This window comes from Chelonia mydas, chromosome 2 (assembly GCF_015237465.2).
Source record: "Chelonia mydas isolate rCheMyd1 chromosome 2, rCheMyd1.pri.v2, whole genome shotgun sequence".
Taxonomy (NCBI): domain Eukaryota; kingdom Metazoa; phylum Chordata; order Testudines; family Cheloniidae; genus Chelonia; species Chelonia mydas.
This window is the reverse complement of record NC_057850.1, coordinates 29609954-29622431: the sequence shown is the minus strand read 5'-3', so window position 1 is coordinate 29622431 and position 12478 is coordinate 29609954. Positions and strand designations below refer to the sequence as shown.

Here is a 12478-nt window from a genome sequence, read left to right as displayed (position 1 = left end):
TATACTACTTCACCCACTGTGTCTCTCTAATTCTCCATAAAGTCTTCCTACATATTACTAGATATGGCGCTAGATGTTGATTGTCTTTCTGCCAAGATCTGGTCTGTTGCGTTTTGGATTTAGATTTGGATTCTTCTTCATCCTTCCCCTATGTCTAGCCAGAGTGGCCAAGGCAGTGTTATCTTGGTTTTTCCTTCCCCACTAGGCATCAGAGAAAGGAGCTACCTCCTAACCCTTCCCCTTAAGCAGAAGAAGGAGTGCTGCAGTTCCTACAGGGAAAGAGAGTACTAAACACTGCTGAAGTGCATTTACAGCATTGCCCTATTAATCTGCAAGGCACTTAGAACCTTGGGGATCAAAGTTGTAAACCCTGTCAATAGCTACATTTGTTTTAGAAACTATGTATCAGTTGACAATATGCCTGTTTATTTGAAGAGTTGTATGCTGGATGCTAATGATGCTTCCATTCACCAGAGGAAAAACAAAAACAAAAACAAAAATCTAGAGGGATCAGACTGGCCTGTCAGAATGTAAGACAGATGATTAACATGTCAGACAAATGACTCTAGGGAATTTGACAACAAAATTACAGAAAATGGCAATGCAATGAATATAATAAGCACGTTCTAATGTAGCATTTTGTTTTCTCAAAAGCATGCACGAATCGTCTATGTACTGTATTCTTTAAAGAATGATGAGACTGATTCTCTTTTCACTTAAATTCATTTTACATTGGCATCTCTCCTGATATATTTTGGTGTGAGCAAGAGGAAAATTGGCTTGACTATAACTGTTTTATTGTATTATTAGCAAAATATGGGCCAAATCCTGACATCCTTACTCAGTTTACTCAATCCTTACCTAGGAAATATCCCACTGAAATCAATGATAATTTTGCTGATTAAAAACTGACCTTCAATTTCAGGTTTTGGTGCTATATTAGTATTTCCTCAATATAAGAAAAACTAAGGGTATGTCTACACTGGCAGAGTTACGTCGCTGGCAGTTACATCACCGCTCAGAGACACTGAAGGGAAACCACTGTTGTGTGTTTACACTGTCAGCTGCCTGCACAAAAGCATGTTCACACTTGCGGCACTTTCACTGGTATTCAGAACAGTGCACTCTGGGCAGCTGTCCCACAGAGCATCTCTTCCTCTTCTGCCGCAAAAGTTGTGGGAAGGTGGAGAGGGTCATGGGACAACCTAGGTCCTGTCCCAATGCCCCGTGATACATTGCTTCGCATCCCAGCAATCCATGTGCTTCCATCCGCGTTTGGCACCATCTTTCAATGGTTGGTGTAGTGCGTCTTCTGCCTCTTTGGTCTCCAGGAATGGATCCTGCACTATTGACCAATATGCTGCTCGCTCTCACTAACAAGTCACAAGTGGAAGAGGAGTTATTCCTTAAACTACAAAGGCAAGAAGAGTATGATATTGATCTCGCCAAGTGTAGCAGCTATGACACGAGATTGCTTGTGGCATTCACGGAGGTGCTGACCACAGTGGAACGCTGCTTTTGGGCTCAGGAAACAAGCACTGAGTGGTGGGATCACATTGTCATGCACGTCTGGGATAACGAGCAGTGGCCGCAGAACTTTCGAATGAGGAAAGCCACATTCATGGGACTGTGTGATGAGCTCGCCCCAGTCCTGCGGTACAAGGACATGAGAAAGAGAGCTGTCCAGCTGTTGGAAAAGTGCATGGCAATTGCACTGTAGAAGCTGGCTATTCCAGATGGCTACCGATCAGTCACTAACCAGTTCAGAGTGGAAAAGTTGACCATTGGACTTGTGTTGATGGACGTGTGCAGGGCCATTAATCATATCCTGCTCCAAAAGACCGTGACTCTGGGCAACGTGTGTGACTTTGTAGATGGCTTTTCACAAATGGGCTTCCCTAACTGTGGAGGGGCGATAGATGGCCCACATATTCCAATTCTGGCACCAGACCACCTAGCCACCGAGTACTTTAATTGGAAGAGGTATTTCTCTGTGGTTCTCTAGGTGCTTGTGGCTTACCGTGGGAATTTCACAGACATTCACACAGGCTGATCTGGAAAGGTGCATGACACACATACATCTTTCGGAACACTGGCCTGTTCAGGAAGCCACAATCAGGGACTTTCTTCCTGGACCAGAAATTCACCATAGGGGAAGTTGAAATGCCTATTGTGATCCTGGGAGACCCTGCCTACCCCTTAATGCCATGGCTTATGAAGCCATACATGGGGAACCTTGACACTGTTGAGTGTACTTTTGTCCATTTAAAGGCCCTCTGGCACTGCCTATATGTGAGGCTGGACCTCACCGGTGACAATATTCCTATGCTTATAGCCGTGTGCTGTACACTATGTAATATTTGTGAAGGGAAGGGTGAAAGCTTCACTCAGGGCTGGACCGCTGAGGCTCAGTGCCTGGAGGCTGAATTTGAACAGCCAGAGACCAGGTCTATTAGAGGAGTGCAGCGTGGGGCCATAAGGATTAGGGATGACCTGAGGCAACAATTTGAAGCTGAAAGCCAGTAATATTTGTTGCTATGCTCGGGAGTGCAGTAATACTAGGAGGTGATTGTGACTGGTGCAGACGATGCACTGTGAAGGTTTAAGAAAACTGCCTGTTGCTTTGAAGGGATCTGTTTGCTTTCAATTAATGGAGTAAAGATTGCTTTCAAACACAATTTAAAAAAACAACAGCAACAAGAGGAGAGAGACAAACAAAAAAACACATCAGTTCTGTGGTGGATGGGGAAGGGAGAGTCCCAGGAGGAGGTGGGGTCCTGGGATGGTTAAAGATTTGTGTATGTCCAGGTATCATATGCAACCTTATCCTTCGGAGTACAGTGCAGTAAGTACTGTACTTCAGCAGGGCTAACCTGCAGTGGGTACTGGGAGTCTGCAGGGCTGGACTGTGACGGGCAGGAGCGGAATGCAGCGGGTCCAGACTAGAGCCAGGAGGTTGATAAGAGTGTGTTGGTGAGTCTGGTGGGCGCATGGGAAAGAGTTTTGCAAAAGCAGCTGCAGGGGAGGGTGGGTGTGGAGCTGCTCAGTTTGCAGCGTTAGTAGCGCCTGGAGTGTGTCCGCTTGGTGCTCCATAACGTTTAAGAGCCACTCCGTGGCTTCATTCTGGCACGCTGCGTTCTCCTTTCGGTCCCTCTTCTCACTGTCCCGCCACTCCTTCAATTCTTGTTTTTTGGCCACGGCGTGCATCATGACATCACGCGGAAAGTCCTCTTTAGTTTTTCGTGTCCGCTTTCTAATTCTGCGCAGCCGTTCAGCCAGTGATAATAAAGAGGGAGGCTTGGCTCCCAAGGTAATATCTGTGAAGCCAAAATGTAACATTTTATAGACGCAGTATTGTTTACTCCTCTGGGGTAGAGAAGAGCTCCTGGCTGCTTGCATCTCTGACCTCTGAGTTGTGCTCTGCCTCTGGGTCCCCCTCCTCCTCCACATGCTCATCCAAGATTTCCTCTTCCTGGCTCAGTCCACTCTTGACTGGCACATGAGCCACTGAAGTATCCGCAGTGGCCTTCGCAGTGGAGGTGGGGTCGCCACCGAGTATTGCATCCAGCTTTTTGTAGAACTGGCAGCTTATCGGTGCAGCACCGGAGTGGCAGTTTGCCTCCCACACCTTATGGTAGGCGTTCTGCAGCTCCTTCACTTTGATCCTGCACTGCATTGTATCCTGGGCATGGTCCCTTTCTTTCATGCATCATGAAATCTGTCCGTAGGTAGCATAATTCCTATGGCTGGAGCGCAGCTGGGACTGGACAGCCTCCTCTCCCCAAATGCTGATGAGGTCCAGCAGCTCAGCATTGCTCCAAGCGGGGGATCGCCTGGTGCATGCAGCAGGCATGGTCACCTGGAAAGATGCGCTGAAACCACTGCACGCATCACCGAGCAAACAGGAAGGGGACTTTCAAAATTCCCCAGGAATTAAAGGGGTGGTCACCTGAGGGCAGGGCAGTAGAATTCAAACCAATGACCAGAGAGGCAAGAACAGACATTGTGGGATACCTCTGGGAGACCAATTGCCACGCTGTAATCGACCAGGGTGTCTACACTATAGCCCCAGCGCAGAAAACTCTACGCCTCTCGTCAGGGTGGTTTTTTTACTGCGTTAAAACTGCGCAGTTTCTGTGCACTAAGTGGCTTGGCAGTGTGTACACCTCGGGAGTTACACCACAGAAAGCTGCTTTACCGTACAGAAACTTGCCAGTGTAGACAAGGCCTTGGATAGATGAATAACTTGGATATTACGTTTATTTTTTTAATTAAGAAAATGACCTCTCCTGCCAAAATCAACGTACACATTAGCACTGCAGGGTCCAAATCACAGTTTGTCAAATTGAGTATTTGACTAGAGCTTCCAAATGTTTCATCGTGTAGACCACATTTTAATATAGGGATTAATCCATAGACTATCGGCCTTCCAGTTCCAGAGTATGTGGAACACTTTCCCTCCCATTTATGATCACATAACATCTGTTTGGCAACTATAACAATTGTTTGCATAGAATTTAGCACTGGAAAAGTATTTAAAGGGTTTGTTGCTGATTTTAATGCAAATCTGCAGCTGGAAATAAGGAGAACCAAAACCATATGAGCATCTTGTTCTTAGCAAACCATAGGCAAGTGCTCCTTTAATCATCAGTGGTTCCAGGATCATAGTCTGAGAACTTCTGAACTACTGTGTACTATAAAAACAACTTAACACACCCTACCTGGTAGCCAAATGTATTGTTTTGTGATCCGTGCCGTGGGATTCCAGGGTTTTCACATGATGTGCGAGTGGGTTCTAAAAAAATAAAAATAAAATCAACACAACATAAGGTATTTTTTTAGTGAAAAAAATCTGTGTGTCAACAAATACATTTAATTTAACCATTTGGAGAACGGGATCAGTAGAAGTATCATGATTACAATGATCATGTTTCACAGATAGTCCTGAATAACACAACACAATAAATCAAAGTTTTCAAACACAAACCGGCAGGTCTAGGAGTGGGAGAACCAAACAGAAGAATCCAGTAGATCTCAGTAACATGGATTTCATCTTACCTATACATCGAGGAGAAGAACCACTCCAACTTCCATCTGCTTGGCATATCCGAGTACTGGACCCAACCAAAACAAACGGAGGATTGCAGCTGAAAGAGACTTCTGACTGGTAGATGAAGCTCTTGCCTTCTCTTTTCCCTTGAGCAGGTACTCCAGGGTCACCACAAAACTTTGCTATGGAAAATTATGTGACATATAGAAAGCATTCAGCATTTGCTAAAAGGTATTAAAATAAGACTTACACTAAAGTACCTGAGCTTAGCTGAACAGTTACTCCAAATCTCATGTCTGGCTCTTATACATAGCCAAATAAATGGGAGTTTTGTGGGAGCGAGGAAGGAATAGAATCTGCACAACATGATGGAGAGCCAGTCTTTGGTAGTACTGACTGCAGTCTCAAGGTTGAACTAGCTTTGGTGGCTGATTAGAATCCCTATGAGAGAGGCAGAGGGAACAGCTTGGAGATGTACTGTGTGTCTGGTGATTCCGCCAGTTACAAAACCTTCCACATCCACAGCTCTACTCTATCCCCTAATCCTATATTACATCAGCATACAAGGTGCCCCGCAGAAAACCATTGCAGAGTATGACAGTCCTCTGCCTGCACAACAGAACCTCATAATACCTGGTACTTATAGCATCTTTCATGCTCTTGGAGGGAGCAAAAGAAGTTGTCCAAAGAGAAACAGATTTTAGGAGTGGCAGGTTCTTACTTCATCTTACTTAACTACAACTGATAACTTGGGTACGGAGTGAGATCACTAGAAAGTTAGTGGGGCTAACCAGCACTACAATAAAAAGAATTACATTAAACATGGAAAGCAGTTTAAGTAGAAATCTGAAAGTCAAACATTAATAGACATTTATTAAATAGAATATATATCTGCCAGTAATAATATATTCTAAATCAGAGTCTTAAGGCTTTGAGTTTATCACCTGCAAGGATTTTCTTCTGTCCATGGCATAGCGTTGAATAACTGGCTGGATGCATGCTGGGTGAGTTTTTTGGCCTCTCCCTGCAGTATTAGGTATTGGCCATTTTCAGAAGCTGCATACAGTGTTTCATGGGACCAGTGCTATGATCAGCTATGATATATTCTATGCCCCTGAACTCCACATTCTCTGATATAACCTCACTGGTAGCCTCCACATACCGATACTGAGATTTGTTTGCAAGACAGGGGTCTTAATCTATGACTATTTGGAAATTCACACTACATCATAGAACTGGCAGCATAGATTCCATTGCAAAATTGTTACTAAGAGAAAGCTTTAGACTCTGTAAGGGCCTGATCCTGTAAACACCAATAACTGAACATAGTACTTACTACTGTGAATAGTCTGATTGGCTTCAATATAACTACTTTCTGGTGTAAACTCTATGCTCTCTAGTAAACATATGCCACACTGGGATTATAGTTTGTAGAGATCTACATACATTTTTTTAGCCTTTTTGCACACTGAGGTCTAAATGTTTCTTCTGAGTGGTTATTTAATGGGTAAAGTCCCAAATTCTCAGGGGAAAAAAAAACTTTAATTCCCTCACAAGGAACTGGCATTCTTGGGAGCTAGACAATTTTTACAGAAAGAGTTCATGTGGAAACTCCATCATTCATTTGAAATTTTTCACAAGCCTTTCCGCAGCAACATGCTATTGTTGGATGCCCACTAACCCTCTTTCACATGGGTAACTAAGGAAACGAGACATGGTAATTCACAGGAGCCTTATTTTTCTCTGGTATGGAAAGATGTGCATATAAAACATCCTACATTTGTAGCAGGTTGGAGGGTCTGGGATTCCTCCTTCTACTAGTAAAAGTTCAAGTGATTTTATTTTCCAAAGAAACCTGACGAGCAACTGAAGAACAAGCGACAAGTGGCCGAAAAGTGAGTGATAAGCGAGAGGTGAGCAAGGAAAAATAATTAGGATACAATATGAGATTCAAACAAATACTTACGTAAGCACTGAGGTACCTCGCCACTCCAAGTTCCATTCCCAACACAGGTCAAAACAGCAGGAAAGGATAGTTCATAGCCTGGGGAGCAGACATAGCTAATACTAAATCCCCAGTCAAAATTTGTTCCTTCCAACCTTCCATTAGAGATCTGGGGAGGAGTTGGGCAGGTAACAGCTGCAATAACATTCAAAGTGATTAGGCACAGCTGCTGCAAATATCCCTGGTGTACACAGTTACAAGAAAAAAACATTTGTGTTCATTTAATCTTTTTGGAGGACAATACAAGTGGTGACAGGTTATCTTCCTGACTGTATTCTTGCAACACCACTGTAGCTAATATTTCTGGTTGCCTCCATTTCTGGGACACGATTCTTGTAAGATACCAGAATTTATAATGCAAAGTTGAATGCTGCATCCTGCCAGTTGGGAAGATAACACATGGAAATCACTGTATAGTCTATATAATATAAAATATTTGATAAAATACAATAGTGTTCATGACAAAATGATTTTTGTTGACTGTTAGGCATCCTGAAGTATAATTATGTTCACTTACACATGGTCATAATCCAATTCTTTCTTTCTGTTAGCTAATTTAGAGATAGTCTGGCTTTTAAAACACAGGAATGAGATTCAGGAGCGTGTGTGGCTACACTCTCTCTCTTGGTAAGTATCGCACATTGAGAATTGTCTGCCTCATGGGTAATTATTTACCAGGACGCATCTAACTTCTGGATGAGGGGAGAGGGTTCTGCAATTCCCTCTGCTTCTGAGACTGTTAGTGCTGCTGCTCCTGACAGGTAGGAGAGGGACTTAAAAATCCCAGCTTGACTTCCCCCTCCTCAGACCTGAGGGTGGCAGGGGGAGATTTTGAAGGCAACACTCACTCTAGGTTTGAGCAGGAGTGAAGAACGCAGGTCCCCCCACACATGCCTCAGATCTGAGAAGAACGCAGGTCCCCCCCGCACTGCCCAGGAGAATATCAGAAACATTAGCGTCAGAAAGGGTTCCACAAAGAAGTGATAGGGAGGTAGTGGTGCTATTTGATTTTTTTGAGGGGGAGGACAAGGGATGGCTGCAGGAGTTACTGACTTTGAAGGATGAATGGGTGGGAGGAAGAGAGAAGGAGAAAGGGGGTGAGATGAGGGAGGATGTGAATGAAAAGGGAGAATGGGGAAAGCAAATTGGATGGGGAGAGAGACAATGAGAGACAGACAAAAGAAGAGATGAATGAATGAGTGAGAGGGAGTGAATAAATGGGAAATAGTGAATGAGGAGAGCACCAGTGGGAAAGAGCAGAGTAAAGAGAAAGAGAGCAAGGGTAACACCAACAGACCCTGGTTGTCAGGATTGAACCTGGGGCCTCTGGAGCTTAGTCCATGAGCCTCTACCACATGAGCTGAAAGCCAACTGGCTCTCAGCTGAGGCTGCAGAGCAGACTCATTAATCTCTACGTGGTCTCGGTGCCACTAGCTGGGACAGAACACCACACCCAGAAGGAGTGTGGGTTACATAAGTGAGAGTAGTTGGATTGATTTTAAGGGAGGGAGAGGGAGTACATGGGGAGAGTGGGCAGCAATGAATGAAGACAAATGAGGAAAGGAGAGTTGAGAGACCATGTGAATGGGGGAGATGAAGGGGCTGCACTCAAAAGCTTTAAACTTACACTTAGTTAGCCTGTCATTCTGCATGCAGAAAAAAAATTAAAGGGAACACTGGTCAGGAGCACAAGGTTCTTGCTGTGTGACCTGTGGAAGTCACCTAGCTTTTCTGTGCATCAGTTTCACCACTAGTATAATTCTATATAATGGGATTATCACTCTTCTATACATCACACGATTGCTTGAGGCTTCATTCATTAATGCTTGTTAAATTCTTTGAGAATCATAGAATCACAGAAGATTAGGGTTGGAAGAGACCTCAGAAGGTCATCTAGTCCAACCCCCTGCTCAAAGCAGGACCAATATCAACTAAATCATCCAGAACTCTGGGTGGAAATGCAAAATACCATTATTTTAATAACCAAGCAGGAGACCAAGAATTTGGGGGTGACTTTAGGATTCCCTTTTTTATTGGGCTAGGGGTTGTTTTTTTTAGAGACTGAGTGCTTAGGCCTTTCCATGTCTGTATAGTACTCAAACTGGAGGAGAAAGTATGATAGCATGGCTTCCAAAATGATGGCATTTGCCACCTTCTTCATAGTGGTTATGACCTCATGAAATATTGTTTTGGGTTGAGTGAAAACCTGATTGAGGTTGGTAGGCGTGAACTCACCCTTCATTTAACGTAATTGTAAGAATAGGCCCCCACCAAAGATAAAAGGAATGTGTGACTCTGCCCAGGAGCTTTTGCAGAGTATTATTTTAGGATGTGTGTGCGTGTTCATGGAAAGGCAAAACATACAACAAAATGAAAAAGACAGCTTGAAGGAGCATCTGAAAGCACAGTGGCTGACTTTAGAAGAAATCTGGGGAGAGGTTTATGGGTTGGGGTACAGGATGGAAAAAGTGTTCTTAGTGCTGTGAAAAAAATAAACTGTTTCCTGCTATTTGATTCCTTCAAAGACACAGAAGTTTGTGCATTCTTTGCCAATAAACAAAACTGCATCAAAGAAATCTCTATCGCCAATTTCTCCTCCTAACTGGAACCACCGATTAACCCCTGAATTTTGGGTTAGGCCCTCAGGTTAAAAGGGGTAGCTTTTACCCTTTTAAATTCTTTTCCTTTCTTTCTTTCAAGCGGCAGCATCAGTAAGAAGTTGGGGTTTGGGATAATCACCAACACTCTTACCCTGCACCAATTGAATATAGTCCGTTTACCAAGCAGCTTTATTACTAGTCACTATAAAAGGGACTTTATGTTCCAGCTTCCTGGCTGAAAACCAAGGGAACAAACAAAACATTTCTTACTTGATAATCTCCTTTCTGCTAGGAGCATCTCCCATAATTCTGATCTGTATGTTCTATTCCCTTCCTGTCTCCCATTTTTGGAGGCAGTTCAAAGCTGCAGCACAGGCTGTGCTAGCCGAATATGCCAAACCCGTGGAAAAAACACAGAAATTGGGCTTGTTTTTGGCTTAATTGGCTTGTGAGTTGCTTGTTGGCTAGTTTTCGGCTTGTAGCTTGTTGCTTGTTTGGCTTGAAGCTTCTTTTCTTTGATTGGCTCCCAGCAAGCAGGGGCAATGGGCAAGCAGGGGCAAGGAGGGGAGAGAGTCAGGGGTGCACAGTGGGCCCCCCACAGTCCCCAACTGCACCCTGGGGGGATCTAATCATATAGAGGGGTTCTTAAGGATTGGCTTGTTTCGGCCTTGTTTTGAAGTGGGATTAGCTTGATTTTTGGCTTATTGTGAAAGTTGGGGTGCTTATTTAACGCATGAAAGTTGGCAACTGTGGTGCTAGCCACACCCCCTTCTGCTTGCTCAGATGATGCATTTCTAAGCTGCGAAATAGCTCTTAAAAAATTATTTGTAACACTACCTTCAGGGCCAACTAATTAATTATGTGCAGTAGGCCTCTGCCTTTTGCTAACTATCCAAACAGAATGCTGAGCCTTTGCTGTGAAGCCGTCCAGGGTGGGTAGAATTGTGGGAGATCCTGATAGCAGAAAGGAAATTACTGGGTAAGAAAATTTTCCATTCTGCAGCCCAGCATCCCCCACAATTCTGATATGCATGAGAAGTAGCAAACAGTGAACAAGATTAGGGAGGGACAGAAAAGTGAACATAAGAAATAGGGAAAAAAATCTTTTTGAACTGCTCGAATGGCTATGTTATGTCTGGACCATTGCCTGCAGCACTTTCCTGCCAAAGAAGGCCTCGGCGGAGACAGAAAGACTACTTTATAGTGCTTGGTAGAGGCGCTAGCTGATAGCTATGTGACTGCTCTGCAGATCTCTGTGTTGGAGGCACATGCTCTTTCGGCCCATGAGATTGCCAAGGATTTTGCAGAATGCACCTTGATTCCTTTAGGACCAGGGCTGTTGGATGCCTTGTGTGCCTCAGCGATGCATAGTCTGATCCATCTAGTAATGGATAGTTTGGATACTCTAAGCCCTTGGCACCTGGGGATAAGAGGAAATGAACAGGGAGACCCATTTCCTTGTGGATTCTTTACACATGATATAAGTCTTTAGTGTGCTTCTTCCATCTGGGGTGTGCCACTGCATCACAGTCAGGTGCTGTGTCCATGGGCAGAGTGAAGGAAATCAGAGGCTCAAAGGGATGGGTGCTTAAAGCTTTCAACACCAGAGATAGGACCAACTGAGGAAAGATTGGTCTGACCGCTGGTCTGATTGCTCTGAAAATTCTGGATACCTGAGGGTTCTGCCAAGGAGCCCGAGGATCCTACTAATAGTACAAGACTTATGGCTGATATCTGGTGAACTACCCTGGCTGGGCAAAAGCCCTTATCTGCATCTTTCTGAAGGAAGTCATAAGTGGCTGGAATCCCAGGATCCCTTGGATATGAGATGCACTCTTGGCACAACAAACTGCACGTGGTCTATATGGACAGGTATGCTTTATAAGTCTTCATGTGGAAAAACTCTCCTGAATGAGAGCAGAGTCCTGATTACTTGGAATATAGGCCGAGTGTGGCTAACACTTCTTTCAATAGCCAGGCTGTCAGTTAAAGGTGACCTGGGTCTGGATGGAGGAATGAATCATAGAATCATAGAATCATAGAATATCAGGGTTGGAAGGGACCCCAGAAGGTCATCTAGTCCAACCCCCTGCTCGAAGCAGGACCAAGTCCCAGTTAAATCAATGAGCCTGGGAAAAAAGAGGTCTGGTCTTGTCTGAAGCTGAAGTGGTGGCTACAGCGTCAGTTCTATCAGATCAGAAAACTAGGGTCTTCTTGGTTGGTAAAGAGTCAGGGCTCTCATCCTTCTCACCTTACCTTTCAGAACACCTTCCCTAGGAGAGAGAAGGGTAAGAATGCATATTGCAGCTCTTGCGGCTATCTCTGCACCAGAGCATCTGTCCCATGGACTTAGGGTCTGCTTCTCAGTTGAAGAATTTCTGCCATTTTGCATTGCTGTAATTGGCAAACAGGTCAAGTTAGGGGAAACCAAACATATGCAAGATCAGAGTAAAGATTTCCTGGTTCAGGCATCATTCAGAGTAGTTGACTTTGTGTCAACTGAGCCAGTCTGCCTTTTGGTTCAGCTTTCCTTTTATGGGTATTGCCTTTAGGGAAGGTGATGTCTTGTCTGCCCATTCTATTGTTTCCATTGCTTCTGCATTTAGAGCTATGCTCCTTGTTCTCCCTTGGTTGTTCCTGTACGCAACTATGGTCATGTTGTCTGGTTGGCCCAAAAAGTGACTGCACACTAGGTAGTTCTGCCATCTCACTAGTTTGACAGCTCTGAGCTCAAAGAACTTGATGTGGTAGCTTCTTTCCCCAGATCTTCAGTTACCCTACACTATTCTGGGTCCCAGAAGTGTTCCCCATCCCTTCAAACCG

General features: G+C 44.3%; 1 protein-coding gene across 2 annotated transcripts in view; it reads right to left on the bottom strand.

Annotated features, from left to right (window-relative positions):
* Positions 1–12478, bottom strand: part of CSMD3 (CUB and Sushi multiple domains 3) — a 1174472-nt gene that overhangs the window by 44047 nt on the left and 1117947 nt on the right. For both annotated transcript variants that reach the window (XM_037892097.2, XM_043539165.1), the window contains 3 exons: positions 7017–7190; positions 5059–5232; positions 4722–4795 (listed from right to left, as the gene is read on the bottom strand). In XM_037892097.2, coding sequence (XP_037748025.1) covers positions 4722–4795; positions 5059–5232; positions 7017–7190 — 422 coding nt within the window. The remainder of the gene's footprint in view (positions 1–4721; positions 4796–5058; positions 5233–7016; positions 7191–12478) is intronic.